The 24921-nt window shown below is 49.2% G+C and overlaps 2 protein-coding genes across 2 annotated transcripts in view; both read right to left on the bottom strand.

Annotated features, from left to right (window-relative positions):
* Positions 1–5620: 5620 nt before the first annotated feature.
* ELAC1 (elaC ribonuclease Z 1) lies at positions 5621–13006 on the bottom strand. Its single transcript, XM_051642526.1, has 4 exons — positions 12814–13006; positions 9878–10056; positions 7735–8202; positions 5621–6683 (listed from the first exon to the last, which is right to left on the bottom strand). The coding sequence occupies exons 2-4, from the start codon at positions 10032–10034 to the stop codon at positions 6208–6210; spliced, it is 1101 nt and encodes a 366-aa protein (XP_051498486.1). The 5' UTR covers positions 10035–10056; positions 12814–13006; the 3' UTR covers positions 5621–6207.
* Positions 13007–13854: 848 nt separating this feature from the next.
* The window catches only part of ME2 (malic enzyme 2), a 42529-nt gene continuing 31462 nt past the window's right edge, over positions 13855–24921 (bottom strand). The window contains exons 13-16 of the mRNA XM_051642492.1: positions 21649–21751; positions 20782–20852; positions 19332–19430; positions 13855–18959 (exon numbers count right to left, since the gene is read on the bottom strand). Coding sequence (XP_051498452.1) covers positions 18810–18959; positions 19332–19430; positions 20782–20852; positions 21649–21751 — 423 coding nt within the window. The 3' untranslated portion in view covers positions 13855–18809. The remainder of the gene's footprint in view (positions 18960–19331; positions 19431–20781; positions 20853–21648; positions 21752–24921) is intronic.

A 24921-nucleotide genomic window follows, 5' to 3' on the forward strand; every position in this document is an offset into this window, starting at 1 on the left:
TCCATCTGCTCTTTACTCAATAAGTGGGATGTCCATCCCAACAAGTGGGATGTCTGGCAAAGTCCTGGTGTGCCCTTCCAGCAACTCTGGGAAGAGGCAAAAACTACAGAAATCTTCAAAAATCGTTCTTTTGCCACACCAAAACTTCCTGCTCACACTCATTTCTAGTCACTTCCAGGTCCTTAAGAGGATCTCAGTGATGAAAAGCAAAATGAAATGCTGCTATATTTGTCATCTTTTCCTGGGGAGATGTAATTGAAGCCTCTTCACGCCAGAATTTGCTGAGTGTGTTGCAAATTCTCTATTTTGAGAGGTTTTTTGAAGCGTTCTGGAGGAGTGATGAGAGCTCCAGTTGGCCAGGGAGCACGTCCCAGGCAAGGCCCATCAGCTCCTCGATGGCAAAGATGAAGTTTAAATGTCCTGTGTTAAATTTCCTTCCATTGGCAATAGCTGTAATTGGCTTTGAAGGCATCACATGAACCAGAAACCTCTGGGATGCAGCAAAATGCCACCACGGGCACTGTGCATTGCACACTTTTCCAACAGGGAGGTGTCTTTACAGGGGAAAAGGTGGGTTTTTAAGAGTGGAGATGAAAGGGTTTTGGGAAATCCGGTGTAACTTTCACTTCGTGTCACCAGCAGGTGGGAAGAAGCTGCACATTCAACAAGGAAATCCCCCCGTGTGACACCACAGCTGGGTTGTGGGGGAGTGTGGTTAATTCACCTCTGGAGCACGTTCAACCTGAAAGGATCTGAATTAGAAACACAGAACTGTTTGGGTTGGAAAAGACCTTTAAGATCATCCAGTCCAACCGTTCCCCCAGCCCTGCCCAGGCCCCCCCTGCCCCATGTCCCTCAGCACCACATCTACACGGCTTGGAAACCCCTCCAGGGATGGGGACTCCAGCCCTGCCCTGGGCAGCCTGGGCCAGGGCCTGACAACCCTTGCCAGCAAGAAATGCTGCCCAAGATCCCATCTCAGCCTCCCCTGGCACCACTGCAGCCCATCTCCTCTTGTCCCATCCCTTGTTCCTGGGGAGCAGAGCCCGACCCCCCTGGCTCCAACCTCCTCTCAGGCAGCTGCAGAGCCAGCAGGTCTCCCCTCAGCCTCCTTTGCTCCAGGCTGGACACCCCCAGCTCCCTCAGCTGCTCCTCCTCACACTTGTGCTCCAGCCCCTTCCCCAGCTCCCTTGCCCTTCTCTGGACACGCTCCAGCCCCTCCATCTCCTTCTTGTCCTGAGGGGCCCAGACCTGACCCCAGGATTCCAGCTGCCCCCTCCCCAGGGCCCAGCACAGAGGGACCATCCCTGCCCTGCTCCTGCTGGCCACCCCAGTGCTGACACAAGCCAGGATGCTGGTGGCCTTCTTGCCCACCTGGGCACACCCTGGCTCACGTTCAGCTGCTCTCAACCATCACCCCCATGTCCTTATCCTCTGGGCACTTTCCAGCCACTCCTCCCCAAGCCTGGAGCGTTGCCTGGGGTTGGTGTGACCCAAGGGCAGGACCCACCACTTGGCCTTGGTGAACCTCACACCACTGGCCTCAGCCCATCCCTCCAGCCTGCCCAGGTCCCCCTGCAGAGCCTCCTACCCCCAGGCAGATCCACACTCCTGCCCAACCTGCTGTCATCTGCAAACTGATTGAAGGAGCACTCAATCTTCTCACCAGACCATTGATAAACAGAACTGGCCCCAACACTGAGCCCTGAGGGACACCACGGGTGACCACCCACCAGCTGCATTGTTCTCTATTCACCACAACTCCCTGGGCCCATCCAGCTAGTTTTTTACCCAGAGAAGACTTGACTTGTCCAAGCCCTGAGGTATCTTAAAGAGCATTGTACAAGTCGTGGTGACTCTCAGTGTTTATACATCTGGCTGGCTGGAGGTCCATAAAGCAATCATTGCCATGTCCTTCTCAACCAGATGGTGACATGTCAAATCTGGGGGTGCAGAAGACATGGAGCTGGTGCCACCACCAGCCTTCAATGTCCCCAGCTCAGCACAGTGCCCACCAGCCTCTGTGCACGGTGGCTGTTGAGGACACGTGGTGTCTCCACCACAGTGGGCACCAGCACACAAGGAAAGGACTGACCTGGAGCTGAAAGGGAACTAACTGGGTGACCACCAGGGAGGTGCTCCACCAGGGAAGATGCTGAGCTGCTGCCTCCAAACCCAAACAGCTCCAGCAACAACCCTTCCTGGGAAGGACCTCTGTCAGCCCCTGGAGTCATTCTGAAAGGCTGCAGGGACACTGTGCCCAAGAAAACTCTGCTTTTTCCAACCACCTCAACTCCTTTCACTCAAACATTTGTCCACTATCACACGCAGGACCAATTTAACATCTTGGGGGGTTGCATCTGGCCCTGCTCCCCTCCCCAAAATGTGAAATTTGATCAAATTTCTGCCACTCGTTCTACCTCAAAATCCCAAGCAATGTGGGTTTATTATTAATAAAAAATACATGAAGTTGCTCTGGTGACTACGTGCCAAACCACTGGTTTCAGGGAGACCTGGACCAGTCCTACCACCTTGCCAGAAATCTGATTTCTAGACTGAAGCCATCTGAGGTAAATAATTCATATCCTTCTCCTTACAAATGAGCACAATTCAGTAGGAGCAAATGATTTTCCAAGGCTGTTTAAAAACAACACAAAAATGCCCCCAAATGGAGACTGTGAGTGGTTGAGACCAACAGCTGAACCATCTCCAGGATCAAGGATCCCTTTCCCAGCTGGATTTACAGCCCAGACTCCATCTCCAGCTCTCCATCCTCCTCCCAGACTTGCACCACACTTGCAGCAACACATCATTTTTGTGCTGTGGGGAACTTCTTTCTCAACCTCCCTCCCTCTGATCACCACTCACCCCTCCCCTGAGCAGCTCCACCTAAAAGGCAGGGATGTCTCTGCTGTTACAAAACTCTTCACATCTTATTTCCTCCCTCCTCCTCTTTCCTGGAACATAAAAAAAAGCTTCTTTCACAAGTTTATCAAGTCCCTCTGCTAAAAAAAGGAACCAAATTTAGAGGAACTCTTCCAGGAAAGCAGAAGAATTTTTAGAGTAAGTTATTCAAAGCTAAAAAAAAACCCCAACAACTTCATGTACATGCCCAGAACTCATTCAAACACCCTCCAGGACCAGACCAGAGGCTTTCACCTGCTGGCAAAACAAACACTCTCAGGCAAAGAGATTTTAAAAGTCCCCAAGACCTAATACTTGAGGAGGACCTGGCCTGCTCCTTCCATTTGATACACACTTCCCCTTGCTGCTCTGGATCCAAACTGACTCTTCCCTATGTAGGATTTAGATCCTGAAACGTATTTTGGGTTTAGATCCTAAAATGTATTTAGGGCTTAGATCCTAAAACACATTGAGGTCGTAGCTACGTGGTAGGACTGACCCTAAGTATCAGCTCACTCCTGCAAACAAGGGGGGTCCCAAGCAGCTCCTCATTTCTGGCTGGGCAGTTCTGCACCTTCCTTGGTTCAACTCTTGTTGTGCAGCAAGATAACTCACTAATTGACCTGGTAACACAGCCAAAAATTAGCCCAGAGGTTGTTTTCTTGCAGGGTAGCACGAAGCTGTGGGTTTTTTACCCAGGCAAGCACTGGACCAGCCCATTGATCTGGAGCATGGGGACACCAGCACCAAAGGACATCATCATCAGATGGTTTGGGTTGGAAGGGACCTTAAAGATCATCCAGTTCCAACCCCCCTGCATGGGCAGGGACACCTCCCAGCAGCCCAGGTTGCTCCAAGCCCCATCCAACCTGCCCTTCAACACTGCCAGGGATGGGGCAGCCACAGCTTCTCTGGGCAACCTGGGCCAGGGTCTCACCACCCTCACACCAAAGAATTTCCTCCTCATGTCTCACCTCAATCTCCCTCTGCCAGTTTTCATCCATCCCCCTCATCCCATCCCTCCCTGCCCTTGTCCCAAGCCCCTCCCCAGCTTTCCTGGAGCCCCTTCAGGCCCTGGAAGGTGCTCTGAGGTCTCCCTGGAGCCTTCTCTTCACCACTGAATTCACCAGGACAGGAAAGAGAGGGCAGGCTGGGGTCTATGAGCCACCTCCTCAACTTTTTCTGTCAAAACCAAACTCAATCTTACTCTGCAGGCCCAACACATCCTATCACACAATCCTAGAATGCCAGCTTGGAAGGGACCTCCAGGATCATCGGGTCCAACCTATCTAGAGAGGAGCACAGTTTAGATGAGGTGGCCCAGGCTCCCTCCAGGCTGGGAGCCTGTGCCATCTACTCATCCCACCATCTATCCACACCCTCATCATTTGAATAGGAACTGAAGATATTCCTGAATTCACAGCAATTAACTCACCACACAAATGCAAAAAGGGATGCCAGGATGGGTAACCCAGTCCTGGAGCAGCAGGATCCAGCCTGGTGGGGAGGCTGAGCTGCAGAGGTGGGCACACACATTCCAGGCTTGGAAAAGCTTTTGGATTGTCCCTTGTTCTTCTTTCCATCCTTTGGTTTTGTCCCTTGCAGCTGGTATCCAAGGGAAAACTTCCACCAAGCTTTGAAGCTGGTCCCAAAAACTTCAGCTCATCCCTGTGAACAGAGGAATTTTTGGTTGTTCCAGTGTGGGAGCAGCCTCAGCAGAGCAGGTCAGACAACAAAGTTCCTGGAATTGTCCTGGTTTAAGCCAGGATGGAACCACTTTTCTTCTTACAGATTATTTTTTTGGCTTCCTTCAGTGAACTCCCTTTGGAAGCAGCACTCTTGCTGCCACTAAGAGCTGCCCAGCCTTTGACTCTATCAAGCAGAGTGTGACATCACTGCTCCTACCACCCATTTTTATTTTACACAAGCAAAAAACCCCACAACGAATGGCAGGAAAATCACCTGCCACTGTATGACCTGTAGTCTCTGCCCACTTCACACCCATTTGAAAAGAGGAGTCAGAGAGATCAGTGAGTTTTAGCTCCAGAAGTCACATTCTTCAAGTTTACAACTCTTCCCTATGCTTTTTTTGGTAAAGAAATGACTCTTCTTCTACATTTGAAGCATATTTAAAGCATGAAATATTAACATTGGGGTCATTCAGGTTGGAGCTGCTGTAAGAGCAGGAAAGACTGTTTGAATAAGACATCCAGTTTGATGAGTTCAGTTAAGACAGCAAGAAATCACACTCCTGTCTCTTTGTCTCATTACAGCCAAGCACACTCTTAGTGAAGAAAACAGGGAGAGGAAAATTAATCTGCAGGATTTAACTTCCTCACCTCAGCAGCCTGGGTGGGGATCACCCTTCTCCACACTGAGTAGTGCACCAGTCACAACAGAGAGTCTACAAAGTTGGTCTCCATGTCCCTTCACTGAAAGAATAAAGTCACTGCAGAAAGACTGAGCTAAAAATCAGTGACATTCCCCCTGCAGGGGTATTTCTACAACCACAAACAGGCTTTTCTCAGGATGATTTGTCTTTGAAAAGGCACTTGCAGGAACACTTGAGGAAAAGACTACTTGTCACCTGCCTCAAGACTCCCAGAACATACTTTCCTCACCTTCCTGATGCAGGGAACAGGTGTTCAAATTCAGGGCTCACACTTGAGAGCTTTAAATGAATCCAATTGTTAAGAGTGATTCAGTTTTGACAGGAAGGCTCAACTCTATTTATTGATGAGAAAACTTCAGACCCAAAAGGAGAATAAGAAGAGCTCCTCAACTTGAACACAGCAACACCCCCAGTCACAAACACTTGGCAGAGCTATAAATAACTTTATTAGTTTCAGTGTCATGTCCTCTTAGACAGAAGTGGGGTAACAGTTACAAAACCCTGTACACAAGTTTCAAATAGGTGTTCTTCAAAAGCTTGCAACAGGCAAGACACCTTAAATCCTGGTGCACAGCACAAACCTTCTCCAGAAGGCTGCACTAAGCCAAAAGGATCCAGTGATCTCCTCCAGGAACCTGTGGTTCCAGGAAAACCCTGGGCTGTGAAGGGTTTGTGCAGTTGCTTGCTGGGGAGGCTGAGTGTCCAAAACAATCCCTCAGGAATTTCTTCCAGGTTTCAGATGGCTGAGTATCCTTTTTTCTTGCTTTACAAAAGCAATGCTAGCTCCACCTGGTACTTCCTGCACTTGGCACTGTGTGCCAAACAAGAGAACTGATGTGGACACCAGCAACCCTACCATGATTTTTACATGCTGTCCAACACTCTCCTCCTTGATGTCTTCACACAGCACTTCACTGCTGCTTTTCCTTCTTCTTTGGAATGTCTAGTGTCATCAAATCCTCAGCTAGTGTCACCTCTTGACCACCTAACACTGCCTCTGCCTGTCTCTTCAGCTGGGTGATGTCCACATCTCCCTCACCCCCCTGAGCAGCTCGTTTATACCTCTGACTGAAATGATTCAAAACCAGTTTCTGAGCTTTACACAACTTTGCAAACTCTGATGCCATTTTGGGAGTGCTGTGACCATGTTCTCTGGCCTTTTCCTCTTGGGTATCATCCAACGTGGCTTCATGTATCAGCACATCTGCTTCCCAGCAAAGCTTGATGGCTGCATCTCCAACCACCCCTGAACAATCCCCCAATATGCAGATTTTCCTTCCAGGAATAGGGTCTTCCAAGACATCAGAAGGAGAAATGGTGACTCCATTTTCTAAAACAACTGCAGTTCCATTCTTCAGTTTCCCATATAAAGGACCTGGGTGAACTCCTGGTAAAGAAAAGCAGAAGAGCCCCTAAGTATGATGATGAGTGTCAGGTTTAAAGCAAAAACATCACTTCAGAAGTGATAAACTATCTCTAGAGCTGTCTCACTGAGAAGTTCCACCCTCAGTATAAAAAGCAATTGCTGTTTCACACACTTCATACAAATGAAGAGCTTGCAACATTAGCAGGAAGTGTGTTTGAAGAAAAGCTGTCTTCTTCACATTCAACTCCAGAAAGTAATGGAAATACACTGGGCCCTACACTTCCCTGAGAGCCACATGGTGCTTTTTCAACTTCAGAACCTGAACTTGTTCGCTCTTCCTGGTATGAGAGTGGTCTGAGGTCCTAATGGGCACTGCTGTTCCACACCAACTCAGACTGCTGCCTTGGGATGAAGTATTCAAATGTCCTTAATGGGCAATGGAGAACTGGATTAGAATGGATCATGGAGAGATCCAGCAGCACTAACTTGCCAGAAGCCCTCAAGAGGTGGTCATTAATAGATTTCAGCTGTCTGTGAACCCAGCTGGCTGAAAATTGGAGTCATTCCTCAGCTTGTCCATATCTATTTAGGAGGGCCATGGAGATACTGAGAGGGCTGGAGCAGCTCTGCTCTGGAGCCAGGCTGGGAGAGTTGGGGTGTTCAGCCTGGAGAAGAGAAGGCTCCAGGGAGACCTTAGAGCACCTTCCAGTGCCTGAAGGGGCTCCAGGAAAGCTGGGGAGGGGCTTGGGACAAGGGCAGGGAGGGATGGGATGAGGGGGATGGATTAAAACTGGGAGAGGGAGATTGAGGTTGGACATGAGGAGGAAATTCTTTGGTGTGAGGGTGGTGAGACCCTGGCCCAGGCTGCCCAGGGAAGCTGTGGCTGCCCCATCCCTGGCAGTGTTGAAGGGCAGGTTGGATGGGGCTTGGAGCAACCTGGGCTGCTGGGAGGTGTCCCTGCCCATGCAGGGGGTTGGAACTGGATGATCTTCCAGGTCCCTTCCAACCCAAACCAGTCTGGGATTCTGATTTAAACGAATTAAGAAGAGGAAAAATAAGTCAAATTAGTTACCAAGGTCTTTCAGTTTCTCTACATTGAGTTTCCCAGGCTGGGGCTTCTCCTCCACCACAAATCCAAAGGAAGGAACACGATGAAACAGGCGAAAAGCTTTCACAACCAGCTGCTCATCCTCAACCAGCAGGTAAGAGCTTTCTACTGGATCCAGGTGGAGGATTCTCCCTTGTGCTCCCTTGAGAAATCCCTCATCTCTGTCCAGGTAAGAAAAGTCTTTAAATTCATCCTCAGGGCACTGGTCCCGTGTAGGTACCAGCTCATGAACAGTGTAGGGAAAGAGAAGCTGTGAGTGGGAGAGCTCCATGCTCCTCCATATGAAGTTCCTCAGTCCTAAAGGTCCATAAATATCAACTGGTGGTTTGTTTGGGTCTGGGTTGCTTTGGAGGCTCAGTGTACACAGCAGGCCAGGAAGGCCAAAAAAGTGGTCCCCGTGAAGATGAGTTATGAAAATCTTGGTAATTTTGCCTGTTGATTAGAAGAACAGGAAGAGAGAAACAAACCAGAACAAGCCATGAAAAGAAACACCCAAACAACTCAGAAACCATCCCTTTTGGGCAAGAAGTAGGAAATAAGGAGGGATATCCAAATAAAACCTGTGTTTAAGAAATAAATCCCAAGCCACAAGGTATTTTTTTTATTTCCACAGTAGTGGTTAAGTTTCCACACAAGGTTTATTTTGGCTGGTTTTGTCAAGAAAAGCCTGAGGAGACCTAAGTTTTAGCTGCTTCTAAGCAGAAAATGTGCTACAAGGCTGGAACAGAACTGACTGGTGACATCAGCCTTGTTTAATAGCAAAGAAGTCCTGGACAGTGGTTGTGTTTCCATACATGACATGGAAACTCCAGGCTAAGGAGAAACAAAGTGGAATTTGGGTTGTTCCAAGGTTTCAATCTAGCACAGTAAATGAACATAATTGTTTAAAGCATCCAGTTTTGATTTCAAAGCTTTTTTAAAAGGTATGAACTCCAGGGTTCCTAACGGGTTTGTTTTGAATGGATGAAAAAAATGAACTTAAATATCTGGGCTTTTTTTCCATGTCCAAGTTCATAGAATTGTAGAATGTCAGAGGCTGGAAGGGACCTCTGGAGATCATCAAGTCCAACCCCCCTGCTGCAGCAGGAACACCCAGGGCAGGTCACACAGGAACGTGTCCAGATGGGTCTGGAAAGTCTCCAGAGAAGGAGACTCCACAGCCTCTCTGGGCAGCCTGTCCCAGGGCTCTGTCACCCTCACAGCAAAGAAGTTTCTCCTCCTGGTGAGGTGGAACTTCCTGTGTTGTCACTTGGTGCCGTTTCCCCTCGTCCTGTCACAGGCACCACTGACCAGAGACTGGCCCATTCTTGACACCCACCCTGCAGAGATTGAGAGACATTCATCAGGTCCCCTCTCAGCCTTCTCTTCTCCTCACTAAACAGCCCCAGGTCTCTCAGCCTCTCCTCATCAGACAGATGTTCCAGTCCCTTCATCACCCTCACAGCCCCCACTGTAGATCTCTCCAGCAGATCCCTGTGAGGGTGGTGAGACCCTGGCCCAGGTTGCCCAGAGAAGCTGTGGCTGCCCCATCCCTGGCAGTGTTGAAGGGCAGGTTGGATGGGGCTTGGAGCAACCTGGGCTGGTGGGAGGTTAGGAGCAGGAACTTGGTTTTCTGTTTATAGTTGATCATTTCATCTCTGTCATGTGAGAGCCAGCAGTCTGCTCTTGCCACTGCAGACTGCAAAAGCACAGTGACTGAAGGTAAATCTGTTTTCTCCTTTGTTTTGCCAAAATATTACCACCAATACACACAACTTTACTGGAGAAAAAAAAAGCCCAGTATTTATTGGCAGGAGGACTCGCAGCAGGTATTGCCTAGAGCTTTCTTCAAATAAAACTGTGCCAGTTTCAAGCTGCTCTGTGGTCCACATTTGAAATTACAAATCCCAAGGAATTACCTCAGACCTTGGTTCTTGACTGCCATTCTTTACCAAAGGGCAATCAAGGATCACTGCACAACAGGTTCAGCAACTGCCACCTAAACACGCACTTCAGATACTCATGCATCTTTAGTGTGTATGCAAATACCACGGGGACAAGGTGTTTGGTTTAGATCCCATGGAACTCTTCCCCTTCCCTCCCCACAACACCCTCCAGCAGCACAAACCTGCTCTGAGATGGCTCTTCATGAGCTGGGTCTGGGTTCCCTCTCCACAGTCAAAGAGCCAGCACTCTCCTTCCCTGCGCAGCACTAAGGCTGAAGCTCCTCTTGTTGGAGAGGGGTAGGCTGAGCCTGTGCCCAGGAAAGTTATATCCATGGACATCTCAGAGATGTTGGTATGCCACCTGAAAGAGATTTGGAACATAACTTATTTAGCATAGAATCACAGAACCATTCAGGTTGGAAAAGCCCCTTGGGATCACCGAGTCCAACCATCATCCCTGCTCTGCAAAGTTCTCCCCTAAACCATCTCCACCAACACCACATCCAAACCACCCTTCAACACATCCAGGGATGGTGACTCCACCACCTCAACGGGCAGCCTGTTCCAGTGTCTGACCACTCTTTCTGTGAAGAAATTGTTCCTCATGTCCAGTCTCAACCTGCCCTGTGGCAGCTTGAAGCCCTTCCCTCTTGTTCTGTCGCTAATTACCTGTGAGAAAAGACCAGCACCAGCCTCTCTACAATGACCTTTCAGGTAGTTGTAGGGACTGATGAGGTCTCCCCTCAGCCTCCTCTTCCTCACACTAAACATTCCCAGCTCCTTCAGGTGTTCCTCATCAGATTGATTCTCCAGGCCCTTCATCAGTTCATTGCCCTCCTCTGTCCTCACTCCAGCACCTCGAGATCTCTCTTGAATTGAGGTGCCCAAAACTGGACACAACACTCCAGGTGTGGCCTCACCAGTGCTGAGCACAGGGGGACAATCCCCTCTCTGCTTCTGCTGGTCACACTATTTCTAACACAAGCCAGGATGCCATGAGCTTTTTTGGCCACCTGGGCACACTTTATGCTGGGAAAGAAACTTTTTGGCTTTAAATGAAGGCATCCTATGTAGTTTAGCCTGAGTATCCAATGTCCCTTCCCTTCAAAAATAAAACTAACACCTCCCTGGAGCAGGACAACACAGTATTTCCTTTCCATGGCAATGGCAGGTTGCAAACACACAGCCCAAACATTAAGACCTTTCATGTTCACTTCCTAGAGAAACAGCCCTATCCAGCTGGAAACGCTCTCATCTTTAAAAACACTCCTGTTTCTTTCTTCTTCCTTTTATTTAAACTGGGAATTTACCTGGCTGCTCTTCCCTCTAAAAGCCTTTGTAGAATGACTTAACACCAAGCTGACACTTAAAACACGGTTCCTGGACACCAGGAGCAGAACAAACTCCCCTCCAATCAACTCCAGAGACCTGCAAGAGGCAGGGGCGACCCGACTCACTTTGCCTTGGAGAGGGCACCCTTAGAATTGAGGGGTGCTGGACTTCTCCTCGGTGCCAAGGGAATGATTAAACACCAGCAAGCCTTGGGGGGGCCTGGGGGCTGCCTGAGGGGTGACAGGGCACCCACCCTGGCAGCAGGAGCTGTGCAACCACCCGCCTACCCCCGAGATGGATGTGTCCACTGTCTTCTCCAGAGCCTGGCTGGTCTGCAGGAGAATCATAGAATCACAGAATCATAGAATCCTAGGGGTTGGAAGGGACCTCAAAAGATCATCTAGTCCAGCCCCCCTGCCAGAGCAGGGTCACCCAGAGCACATCACATAGGAACGTGTCCAGGTGGGTTTGAATGTCTCCAGAGAAGGAGACTCCACAACCTCTCTGGGCAGCCTGGCCCAGGCTCTGTCACTCTCACAGTAAAAAAATTTTTTTCTGATATTCACTTTAAACCTCCTATGCTCCAATTTGTATCCATTACTCCTTGTCCTGTCACTGGTCATCACTGAAAAAAGCTTAACTCCATCTTCTTGACACTCACCCTTTACGTATTTGTAACCATGGATGAGGTCACCCCTCAGTCTCCTTTTCTCCAAACTAAAGAGACCCAGCTCCCTCAGCCTTTCCTCATAAGGGAGATGTTCCACTCCCTCCATCATCTTTGTGGCTCTGCCCTGGGCTCTTTCTTGCAGATCCCTGTCCTTCTGGAACTGAGGGGCCCAGAACTGGACACAATACTCCAGATGCGGCCTCACCAATGCAGAATAAAGAGGTAGGAGAACCTCTCTTGACCTACTAACCACACCCTTTCTAATACACCCCAGGATGCCATTGGCCTTCTTGGCCACAAGGGCACACTGCTGACTCATGGTCATCCTCCTGTCCACCAGGACCCCCAGGTCCCTTTCACCTACCCTGCTCTCCAGCAGCTCAGCCCCCAACCTGTACTGGTGCATGGGCTTGTTCTTCCCCAGATGCAAAACTCTGCACTTGCCCTTGTTGAGCAGGACGGCCTTTGGGAAGCTCTCTGAGGAGAACACGCACAGGCGCGATTCTCCCGGCCCCAGCTGTGGGCTGTCCCAGCCTCCCTCCCTCCCTCCCTTCCTTCCTTTCTTCCTCCCTTCCTCTCCTTCCTCTCCTCCCTTCCTTCCTTCCTCTCCTTCCTTCCTTCCTTCCTCTCCTTCCTTCCTTCCTTCCTTCCTTCCTCTCCTTCCTTCCTTCCTTCCTCTCCTTCCTTCCTTCCTTCCTTCCTTCCTTCCTTCCTTCCTTCCTTCCTTCCTTCCTTCCTTCCTTCCTTCCTTCCTCCCTTCCTCCCTCCCTTCTTCCCTCCCTTCCTCTCCTTCCTTCTTTCCTTCCTTCCTCCCTCCCTTCCTCCTTTCCTTCCTTCCTTCCTTCCTTCCTTCCTTCCTTCCTTCCTTCCTTCCTTCCTTCCTTCCTTCCTTCCTTCCTTCCTCCCTTCCTCCCTTCCTTCCTTCCTTCCTTCCTTCCTTCCTTCCTTCCTTCCTTCCTTCCTTCCTTCCTTCCTTCCTTCCTTCCTTCCTTCCTTCCTTCCTTCCTTCCTTCCTTCCTTCCTTCCTTCCTTCCTTCCTTCCTTCCTTCCTCCCTCCCCCCCTCCCTCCCTCCCTCCCCCCTCACTTTTCAGACTCCTTCCCCCCTCCTGTCCAACCTCCTGCGGCCGCAGCAGCTCCAGGCTCCCGTCAGGACAAACCGGCGCCACGGGACGATGCTCCCCGCGCTGCGGAGGAGCTGCCGGGCCCCTCGGGCGGGAGGAGCCCCGTGCGGGCCGCACCGCGCTGCCCTCCCGCAGGGCCGGGCACCTCCCGCGCTCCCCGGGAGAGGAGCCCTCCTCCTCCTCCTCCTCCTCAAGCGCCAAAGCAGGCGAAGAAACGCCTCAGCCCTCCGGAGCGGGGGGCAGAGCCGAGACAAACCGGGAGGCGGGACCGGGCTGCGGGACGGAGCGCCCGGCGGGAAACGGGGAACGGGGAACGGGCAGAGCGCAGGCCCGGCCCGGCCTCCTCCTGCGGGAGGCGGGGAATGGACCGGGACCGGGATCGGGACCGGGACCGGGATGTTGTCCCCAGGGCCCTTCCCAGCGAACCCCGTCCCGGGCGGGCACGCTGCTCCTGGCTGCGGGGGCTCCAGTGCCAGCTCCGAACGACTCCAAGTCATGGAATCTCAGAACCCCAGGCTGGTCTGGGTTGGAAGGGACCCCAAAGATCATCTGGTTCCAACCCCCCTGCATGGGCAGGGACACCTCCCACCAGCCCAGGCTGCTCCAAGCCCCATCCAACCTGCCCTTCAACACTGCCAGGGATGGGGCAGCCACAGCTTCCCTGGGCAACCTGGGCCAGGGTCTCACCACCCTCACACCAAAGAATTTCCTCCTCATGTCTCACCTCAATCTCCCTCTTCCAGTTTTAATCCATCCCCCTCATCCCATCCCTCCCTGCCCTCGTCCCAAGCCCCTCCCCAGGAACCTTTTTAAGGCCCTCGTGCTGTCACAACAGCCCACCGTGCTAAAAATCCAGCTTCCAGATAAAACTGTAACTGCTTCACCCACAGCCCAAGCCCCTCTTTTGTTTGCTGATCATTTGCAAGGCCAAAAAAAGGGAGGGGGGAAAAAAAAGGTAAATGCCATGGGCGGTTTAGGCAGTTCCATACCAGCTCCCTACAGAGCATTACTTAGCACAAACCAAATCAAATGTCATTTAGGCAAAGGGAATGCATTTTACTAAGAAAATAGAAGACCAGAATACACATTTTCAATAGAGTTTACAACATTATAAAGGAGGGGGGAAAAAAAACTCCAATCAGTTCAGGTTTAAATACCATTTCAGTTTCAGCTCAGCTCAGGGAGGGTCCAAACTGTTCCCACAGCACTCCAGGAGACCTACGTTTCACTGTGCCAGGTAGGTATGTTTCAGTGAGTAATAAATTTAAATGGTGGTGACACTTCTTGACAAGCTGGCCACCTTTCTATGTCCGTGTAGACTTAAAAAGTGCTTTTATTTCCATGAGAGAAACAAGTGCTTAAAGGATGGGTAAGTCCAAGTCAGAGGTACTGGGGGAGTTCGGTACTTCGCGTGCAGGGATTTAAATGCTCACCACAGGGTTCCTGCACTGCCAGCAACACTTGGGGTGTGAGAGAGCTTTGTAGGTGAGCTGTAGGCACGGTCCAACCGTGCCACCAGGACCTGGATTCCCCACGGACCATCTGGCTGTTAGCACGTGTTCCTCTGGAGAAGGCTGCGTCCTCACCCAGCTGGGAAGCGGTGGCTGGAAGCAGAGGTTTAAACCAGGCTGAATTCTCCTCGTGGCTCACCCAGGACACCTGCAGGCTCTCCAAACCACAGCCACGTGTATTTTGGGAGCAGGTAGGTAGGTCAAGGTAGATCCATACAGAATGAGATGTCCCTTCACCAGAGGCAACTGAATTAGTTTGCTCAAATCCCGCCGTCAAGTGGGTGCAATTAGAGCTTTGCTCCAGATTTTCTCCTTGCTCCAGTATTCAGTGTAACACCAGTCCCTGCCTATTCCATACAGCTGTTATGAAACAGGAGAGCAGCACACATCCTTTTCAAAAGAGTCCAAAAATGACAGTGGTTTTCTTAAACTCGGGAGCAGCTGAGACAGACTGGGAGTCCAAACTGTGCTGTGCTTACAGTCTGATCCAAGAATCTCACAGATCTTCCTCTACAGGAGTCACTAAATATGGCCAGGAATGAAAAACTAAAAGGTGTTTTCACTTCTCCTTACAGCTGCTACCAAAGGGGTGGCAGAAGGAGTTCTTTTACCCCCTCCTGCAAAACATTGTGCTGGAAAAAAACAAAACAGTCCACAGACACAGACCTCCCACAGGAAACCTGTTGAACACTGATCTGCGTGTGAAGTGTCGCTTCATTTGGGCTTGGAAACCAAACACAAGGTCACGAAACATCCCTGCTCACAACCATAACCAAGAACTTCTACCAGGAGTCACATTTGGGGTTTCAAAATCTATCAGGCACAACATTTTAATAGCCTTCCTCGATGTGCCAGTTGCTGGCACACGGGGATATATTTCAGGAACACAAAAACCTTGGTCACACCTTTGCCCAAGGTCACACATGTTTAATAAGGAAAAGCTGAGCTCCCCTTCTTCTCCTCCCTTAGACATTGCTGTACAAGGCCCAGTCCTGCCCCTGGTGATGTTAAGGAAACAAGTCTTGAACCAGGCCTGGAAAAGACTGAGCAACTCATCTCAGTGGGAGTTTTACATCCTCTGGGAAGTGTTCTGTACATCCAAGAGTGTATCCTCCCAGAAGAGACACAAAAGACAGGCTTCTGTACTATTGGGAGGGCAAAAGCCACTAGGGCTGTGTGAAGAGCTGGAACTTTGGTCACCCTTTAGCTGACAGACTGTTTTTAAAGAACAGTGTAAGCTTAACTTTCACTATGTGACCTTAGGAAATGCATCCTGCTGACAACTTTTTCCCTCTCCATATCAGGTGAAGAGAATTTTCCATATGGATCAAGATCACTAAATGTTTTTGAAGAAGCCAGCAAATAGGAAAAAAAAAAATCAGGTTAAGTAGGATATGAAAAATAGAGGCTGTGGTTCCTTCCTAAGCAGCAAGATTAGGAGTTGTAATCACTCAGAGATGAATCAGATCTGAAGGATACACAAAACTGAAGATGTAGCTATGTATTTGATTTCAAAAAAATCATCTGAAAAAGGTGAAAGGGAGAGTGAAATGCACTTAGAACTAACGAGCTGACATGTTACCTGTTGCTAATGGCAAACAACCACTACCCATGAGAGGTCAAATCCCTCCGTGTTGCTATTGCAGGTTAAGAGATGAGCCACAGAACCTGAAGTACATCCACAGGTGTGTGTGGAGAGGTCAAGTCTAACTGGTACCACTGAGCTGCTCTAACTGGGAAGGGGAGAGAGACAGCGAGGCCTTTTCTACTCTGGAGCTCCCACACATCCACAGCCCTCCCAGGGCAGGGCTGTAGCTGCAGCCTCCCAGTGGGTTCAAGTCTGTTTTTTCCTCACGTGTGCACTGGGATTTCCAGTAGAATTCCACAGGAACGTTTGTACTTGGGAAAATCCCACTTGCCAGTCAGTTCTGAACAATCAGTCCCTCTTGGCATCTGCTTAAAGCCAGCAGGGAAGGGAAAGGACTGCACTTCACCAACCAAGCCCTGGAATTTCCTGCACAGAAGGTCCCTTTGGGAACCAAAACCCACTCTCCCCCAAAGCAAGAACTCCTGCAGCAGCAGGTAGGACTATTTTCCCAAGTGCCAGCTTTTCCTGAGTACTCATCAATGCCCACTGATTCTGAACCACAACTGCACTTGTTGCCTGAAAAAAAATCAAATAATAATGATGCTGAAGAGATGGAGACAGATCTTTATTTTGTAACATTTAGGGACCAACTGCCCTGCCTCTGTGATCATTCTCAGTCAGGACACAAGGTCAGTGCATGGAGTGTTTTTATTATTCATCTGCCTAATTAGTAAGTTGGCAGAAGTGAGGAAGTGTGCATTCCCAAGGTGTTTGAATCCAGGGATGCAGGACTCCCACTGGCACACTGCAACAAGCTTCTGCTCAAGTTGAATTGGCAGAAGGTAAAAATAATTTGCACACTAAATAAATAACTTCTCAACGAGATCAAGAATTTAAATACAATAAAAACTAGGCATAGCAAAAATAGATGGGGGGGGGAAGAAAGCATTCTTTGTAAAAACATCATATGTGTGTGTTGGTCTTTTTTGTACAAACACTTACATACACAAGTTGCAAACCAGGTAGGTTGCCCAACTTGGCAAGGTAGCATTTCAAGCCCCACCAGGCAGCAGGTTACCACAGGTTGAACAAGCAGCTTTTTGCCCCACATCACTATTTTCTGTGTTTAAATAATCAGTCTTCTCTCCTTCTGCAGGTAAAGCCTTCCCAAAGTACACTGATCTTTTTTCTCTAACACATGAACATCATTTTAAAATCAGGTATTAGGCAGTAAGTGACAAAGACCATGTCTAAGGAGGTGGAGAGACTATTTTCCTGGTCCTATTTTGGGCCTGTTCTGTGGAGACTGTATTTCCCAATATAGATGAGGATATGAGAGAGGTGCTTGCCACGGATAAATCCTGAGCAAGCTTGACTTCTTCATCTCTTTGGATTCTGGCTTCAAGTTTGCCAGTATAGCCCTTTTACATCTCTCTCATTACCTGGTTTTGTCCTTTTTTGCCTCACTAGAGAGCAGCACATCATTTCTGTCCCTGCCACACCACTGTTCCTGTTGCAGAGACCAGATTTAGAGATGTCACAGCCTGTCCCATCGCTGCGTGTCCTTGCCTGCTAATACAAAGTAAAGGGAGGGGGCTCCATTTATAAAGAAATGCACGTTGTGGTATCTGTATCACTGCCAGGAAAAAGTCAACTCACTATTTTTTGTTGCCACACGGAACCCCTGACAACCTGGAAAGAGAGTGAGGAAGATGAAGTGATGAACTCAGAGCTTCTAAGGATGTGATTTTCCGCGTCTGCGCTCGCTGCGCACGACCTGAGCTGAGGATCCTGGACTGAGACCCCAAGGAACATGGTCAGACCCTCTGTAAATGTGCGTGTCAATAGCTGCCTGTAAAACAGTTTCTGCCTCAGCTTCACCAGCTGCCTCTGGGGGAGTTTGTCCCAAGTGGCAAAGGAGCCCACTTGGGAGCATCTGAGTCAGCGATGCCATGAAAACATCACCCACAAGTCTTTTTTTTTGGTGAGAACAAGGGTAAGCAAGGGAGAAAACAACTTGCTTAGGAGAAACAGAACCTGGACTAAAATCAACCCATGAAACCAAGATCCTTTGGTACATCACCTTGGAGTCCACTGCAGATCATCTCCTTGTAAGATCTCTACAAGATTTCCACAGATTACTTCAGATCCTGCCTTTCCACGATAGAATTTATTGTGCAACACTTTGTTTTCAAAAGCTATTAAGTGATTAATATTCTTTTCAGGCTCCCCAAGGATAATTTTAACTAGTTCCTGTTTTTCCTGATACCAGACTTCACATGATGAAATACAAACACTGCTGCAGGTCCCACACGTGCTCCTCAAAGCACAGGGGAAGAAGCAGAGCAGCCAATGCCACAAGGAGGCCTGGACATCTTTAACCACCAGACAAAACAGAAAGCCCATCAGAGTGTTAAATACGTCTTAAAGTGACTTTTGTTTTTTGGACAAAGGCTCTCTGGTGATGTCAGAGTGTGACATCACTAGGACAATTAGAAGACTGATTATTAAAAGCAGAAAGAAATCATGCTGGAAATCAGCAGTGATGAGAGAGCTTCAGTTCATCATCAAACACAGGCAGCTAAAAAACATCATTCATGGAATTCTTCAGTGTGGGGCTGGCTCTGAGTTAGAAATGCAATGTCATTATTTCAATTACTTTGGGAGAGCTCCCTCATTCCTGTGACAGATGCCATCACCCACATAATTGGGGGGGGGGGGGGGGGCAATAAATCTATGTCATGTGAAAAACAAGGCAGAACAGGGAAGAAAAGACAACGCAGTGAGCGGAAATAAATTACACGACTGAAAGATCACGACTTCAGTTGGTCTGGAAAAGGGATCCCTGCAGAGTAGAAGATACTGCCTGAGGAGTGTGATCTTCTGATGCCTCAGTGAACTTTAGACTCAGGCCAGTCATACACATCTGGCATGAAGGACTCGTACTCATAGGACCAAACCTTGGAGCGAATGTACCGGTTCTTGTCAGCGGGCTCCGGGTAGTGGAAAGCCATGTTGTTGGCATACAAAAATTCCATAACCTGCAAAGTGAAATCACCAGGTGGTTTGTGCCTGTTACTCCCTCCACACAACACCCACCTTCTTCCACTCTGGTATATTTAGGACTCACAAACTGGATCAAGAGAAACACCAAAGTCTTTTTAGGATTCCTGAGCGCCTTTGGAAGCTGAATTTCGGAAGCCAAAGGAGGCTGATCCTGGTCCATCACCACCTCCAAACCAAAGCACCCAACAAACCCAAGAGTTTTCCAAGTGTCTCTTACAAAAGGCACAAGGAAGTGGGAAATTTCTGCCCAAGCACCCAGTGTGGAAGGGTCATACCGTGCAATTCAGCAGGTTAATGTACACATGGCAACACTTTTAGGACAGTCCACTTCTGTACTTCATACTCACCTTGACAGCAATATAAATAGAAACTTCCCTGATATTAGACAGTGGAGGATAAAGTCTTCCTTGGGCAAGCTCTTCATCAGTCAACTGTTCTGCCAATGCCTGAGTTAGAAAAACAAACAAGATCTATTGCCTGCATCCAAATGGCACCAGCAGCACCCCAAAACACCTGAGAGAAACAACTTGCAGTCTTCTAACAACAGGAGAGCTGCCAAAGCACCAGGGCAAGTCCCCAAATTCTCCAAGATCAACTCTGCCATCTGTGCCCACATCAGCAAATTCTGCTTCTGAACATTCAGCAAAGCAAGAGCCTGTTTTTTTTTTTTGGAGGCTGAACTACTTGGAAGTGATAAGAGCACAACATCCCTGCAGGATTGGCCATGTCTTTGGGCAGTTGATTCAGTGGTTATTCCAACATGACAGGTGCTCCTGCCATGGTTGGACAGGATGGGAGCCTGGAGGTCATGTGCATCCCTGACCCCACCACCAAAGTGGGGTGGGAGGAGAAGACAGACTGACAAGGCTGGGAGGAAATTTACACCTGGACAGATTTTCCTATTTGGATGTTTAGTTTCTGGATGAAAAATAATAATAATTTGCAGTGGAAGCTGATATTTTCCATAATTCTGTTTGATCAAAATCCACTTCTTTTTTCCCATTGGGGAGGGATAAACCAACAGAAAACAAACAGAAAACCACAGAGTTTCAAGCAAGGGTTGAGAAACACCCCATCATGTCATAGAATCATAGAATAGAGTTGGAAGGGACCTTCAAGATCACCCAGTCCCAACCCCCTGCAAGGGCAGGGACACCTCCCACCAGCCCAGGTTGCTCCAAGCCCCATCCAACCTGCCCTTCAACACTGCCAGGGATGGGGCAGCCACAGCTTCTCTGGGCAACCTGGGCCAGGGTCTCACCACCCTCACACCAAAGAATTCCCCCTCATGTCTCACCACAATCTCCTCTCTTCTAGTTTAAAGCCATGACCCCTTGTCTTCTCCCTCCCTGCCCTTGTCCCAAGCCCCTCCCCAGCTTTCCTGGAGCCCCTTCAGGCACTGGAAGGTGCTCTAAGGTCTCCCTGGAGCCTTCTCTTCTCCAGGCTGAACACCCCAACTCTCCCAGCCTGTCTCCAGAGCAGAGCTGCTCCAGCCCTCCCAGCATCTCCAGGGCCTCCTCTGGCCTCTCTCCAACAGCTCCATGTCCTTCCTGTGCTGGGGACCCCAGCCCTGGCCCCAGCCCTGCAGGGGGGTCTCAGCAGAGCAGAGCAGAGGGGACAATCCCCTCCCTGGCCCTGCTGGCCACGCTGCTGGGGATGCAGCCCAGGACACGGGGGGTTTCTGGGCTCCAGCGCACGGTGCCGGCTCATGGGGAGCTTCTCATCACCCAGCACCCCCAAGGCCTTCTCCTCCAGCATCATGCCAGAAGCCACAGCCTACTCTGCTCCCACACTTACCTTAGCAGCCTCTAGGAAAACCTTATCACTAATATGTCGCACACTGCTGAGGATCACAGCCAGAGCCACGCCTACAAGAAAATTATTGCCAATTAGGGCCACAGCAGTTTCAAATACTGAGAAGCTGCCAATCAGCTAGAGAGTTCTTCTTCAAAACCTTCCCACAGCTTTCTCCACACAGCCAAGTAACTATTACCATGTGTGCTAGTCGTCTGCCAGAAGAAGTGGCTTCGGACAAGGGGTTGGAGCTTAGCAGCTCAAGGAGGAAAGGGAGAGAAAAGGGAAAGCAGAGAGAGATTCCTACTGCTCCTTTCATACCCTCACCAGTGCAGATGTAACTGCAAGAGGAATACATTGGGATTCATTTTCTTCTTCCCTCCCAAAATCCAACAGGAGAACCCTTAATGCAGCAGCTTGCATAGAATCATGGAATGGTTTGAGTTGGAAAGGACCCTAAAGATCATCTAGATCAAACCTTTTGCACGGGCAGGGACACCTCCCACCAGCCCAGGTTGCTCCAAGCCCCATCCAACCTGCCCTTCAACACTGCCAGGGATGGGGCAGCCACAGCTTCTCTGGGCAACCTGGGCCAGGGTCTCACCACCCTCACAGCAAAGAATTTCCTCCTGATGTCTAAAAAGCTTTTGTGTTCTTAGAAATACCCAGTTGGGTGAGCTCAGTGTGTTGTGCGTCTGTCCTTAAGTGACTTTCTCTCACTCATTCTTCTGACTGAGTTCTCAGCTTGACATGCTGGTAACACCTCTTCATGCTGCTTCCCTAACTGTGCCCAGCATAGCACAGGAACACAAGAAGAGGTGTTAAAAGCCTAGTCTTAAAGATGAGAAAGCTGGCCATTTCATTTGTTACCTGGAAAAATATAAGCATTGTTTCCTTGGCCTGGTTTGAAGGTTCTCCCATCTTGCAGAGTCACCAGCTCAAAGGGACTGCCACTGGCAAACAGGCAACGGCCCTGTCAAACAGAGGGAAAACCCCAGTCAGGCACCTTCTGAAGAGCCAAATGTGTGGAGCAACATGGTCAGGGTGAAATCCAGGGACACCAGGGTCCTACAGCTCCCAGTCAGCTCTAGGTAGAGTCAGGAAAGTCTTTGAGCACAGAGTCAAAAAGGCAAGAGGCCCTCCTGAACGCAGCTGGATTCAAGCACATCCTTCCATTTCTTGCTGGCTCAATTCCTACAATCCCAGAATGACAACCACCAAGCCCACCCTTCCCAGTAGGGCCTGGAAGAGACACAAGCATCAGGAAGCAGCCAAACATCTGGAAACGAAGAGGCCAGCACACCCACTGAACTGTGCAGCTTTCTAAGGCATGGTAGCAGCCCCTTCCTTTTCTCATTCATCATTCTTGAAGACAGAAATGACTTCAAGGATCCACTCACACCCCAAAGAAAGTACTTGTGTCTTATCAAAACCATAACCATGTATCAGGAACAGTGGCCAGAAGCCAAGACCCACCACTGTGGGGACTGTACAAAGACAGCTGAGTAATGGCAGCTTCCAAGAGGAGATGGAAATACAAGCACAGGAACAAAAGGTCACTTGTTTGCTGATGGGTGGGAGGGGGAAGGAGGGACTCCTGTGTCACACTTTTATTGCTGAGGGCTCTGAGAGGAGTGAATGATGCAGCTTGCTTGTTCTGCCTCTGGAAAGGATTGTCATCAGCACCAAATGTTAAAAGAAACCTACAGTTTGGGAGTGTGGAACATACCCTCTACATAAAGGACCCTTTCCTCAAGCAATGAAACCCCTGCAAGCAAAACATCTTGACTTTGGGATTTTTTGAGTGTCAGGTTTAACCCCATGACTTTAAAAACCTTCAAAGGCTCCCCAGGATGACTGCACATTGGAGAACAAATTACCAAAGAAGCTCAAGACTATGTTGGAATGTTAGGCTGACAACAACCTTTCCGTGCAGGGAGCAAAGCATGTGGATGCATTTAAGAACAAGACCTTAAAGACAACCAAAACTAAACCCCAGGAAACGAATTCCCAGGAAAAGTCCACAGCACACACAGTGGCAGAGGCCACTAAAGCATCGTCAGGCTTTTACAGGTGCCACCTAGTGGGAAAAAAAATCAGGAGGAATAAAAGGTTGGTGAGGATATCTTGGTTTCCTTCCTGACTTCCTAGTTTATCCTAAGATTTCACACTAGGCAGGATTAGGCTATTCTGGGGGCCAGGAGACACATGGGGCTGACAGCTCTGATTCCTAATGGCCTGATAAAGGTGGTTAATTGAGAAAGTAAATCAAGTCAGAGAGGATGTTCTAGGTAATTACTGTGTCTTGAAGGGAAAAATATTATCCCTTTTGAAGGGCAAACTCTGGGTAAACGTGAATGCAGCTCAGAGAATTAAAGAGCATTAGGAAAAGAAATATTAGATATGGAGAAAAGTCTAAAGAGCCAGAAACATTTGAAAATTGATTAATAAGGATTGGAATAAAATTACACCCGTTCATCTGCTGAGCAGTAATATTTAATTGTCCAAATAACCCATGTCTATAAATAACAACTCGTGGAAAATCATGAATAAAAGGGAATGTAGATGCAAGAGAGGAAAAAAAAACCCACTAAGATCCTCTCTCCATTTGGCACAAACTTTTACAATGACACTCTGGTCACAGAGCTCCTCCCATGAAGATGTCACCACACCCCAGTCCAACCAGCACTGCCTTGCTTCTGCATCTGATCGTGACAACTACCCTGAGGTCCAACTTCTTGGGACTCAACATGCAGCCATGGAGAACTCTTCCCTTAAAACATCTGGGGTGCATTAAGATCAGTGTGTGCAGCAGGTCAAGAGAGGTCCTCCTCCCCCTCTGCTCTGCCCTGGTGAGACCACAGCTGGAGGATTGTGTCCAGTTCTGGGCTCCCCAGTTCCAGAGGGACAGGGATTTGCTGGGAAGAGTCCAAGGGAGGCTACAAGGATGATGAAGGGACTGGAACATCTGCCTGATGAGGAGAGGCTGAGAGACCTGGGGCTGTTTAGTGAGGAGAAGAGAAGGCTGAGAGGGGACCTGATGAATGTCTCTCAATATCTGCAGGGTGGGTGTCAGGAATGGGCCAGTCTCTGGTCAGTGGTGCCTGTGACAGGACGAGGGGAAACGGCACCAAGTGACAACACAGGAAGTTCCACCTCACCAGGAGGAGAAACTTCTTTGCTGTGAGGGTGACAGAGCCCTGGGACAGGCTGCCCAGAGAGGCTGTGGAGTCTCCTTCTCTGGAGACTTTCCAGACCCATCTGGACACGTTCCTGTGTGACCTGCCCTGGGTGTTCCTGCTGCAGCAGGGGGGTTGGACTTGATGATCTCCAGAGGTCCCTTCCAACCCCGACCATTCTGTGATTCTGTGATCTATTGCTCCATTGATATTCTGTGAAAAGTGCAAGCAAAAATGAGGCTGATTCTCCCTCCAAGAGTTCTGCTGGCCTCCTTCAGCCTTCAGAAATGCTACTAGGCTTTACATGTATTTTTGCTTGGCTGTACAACTAACTCATGCTTACTTTCTACCCAAGATCTTGGAATCCAATTTCCTGTACTGAAACTCTGCCCAGCTCCCTGTTCTGGCTAATGAAGGTACTTGAAAGATATTAAACCATCTTCATTTAAAGTAATTCTCATTTATGAGGAATTATGAAAACAGGCTGTGGGGGTTGTTGGGCCTGAAAGAGAGAAGACTCCAGGGGGACCTTAGAGCACCTTCCAAAACCTGAAAAGGGCCTGTAAGAAGGTTGGGGAAGAGCTGTGCACAAGAGCATGTAATGATAGGACAAGAGGTGATGGTTTGAAGCTAGAGAAGGGGAGATTTAGGTTGGAGATGAGGAAAAAGTTCCTTAAAATAAGGCTGGTGGATCAGTGGAACAGGTTGCCTAGAGAGGTGGTGGAGGCCCCATCCCTGGAGACATTCAAGGTCAGGCTGGATGGGGCTCTGAGCAACCTGGTCTAGTGTGAGATGTCCCTGCTTCTTGTAGGGGGGTTGGACTGGATGACCTTTAGAGGTCCCTTCCAACCCAAGACATTCTGTGATGCTATGATTCTATTAAAAGCTAAGGTCTAGATCTTGTCCAGAGGCTGTTATTCCTGCCTAGGGCTCTCTCTGGACCTGCAAATCTCTGCAGCAAGAG

Source organism: Apus apus, chromosome Z (assembly GCF_020740795.1).
Source record: "Apus apus isolate bApuApu2 chromosome Z, bApuApu2.pri.cur, whole genome shotgun sequence".
Taxonomy (NCBI): Eukaryota; Metazoa; Chordata; class Aves; order Apodiformes; family Apodidae; genus Apus; species Apus apus.

Bases quoted from the DNA above. Each gene is read 5' to 3' on its own strand.
- ELAC1 (XM_051642526.1), bottom strand. From the start codon at position 10,034: ATGTCCATGGATATAACTTTCCTGGGCACAGGCTCAGCCTACCCCTCT. The intron at 8,203-9,877 runs GTTTGTGCTGCT...TCTAATCAACAG, and splicing joins GAAGAGCCATCTCAGAGCAG to GCAAAATTACCAAGATTTTC. The intron at 6,684-7,734 runs GTAACTAATTTG...TTTCTTTACCAG, and splicing joins AGAGAAACTGAAAGACCTTG to GAGTTCACCCAGGTCCTTTA.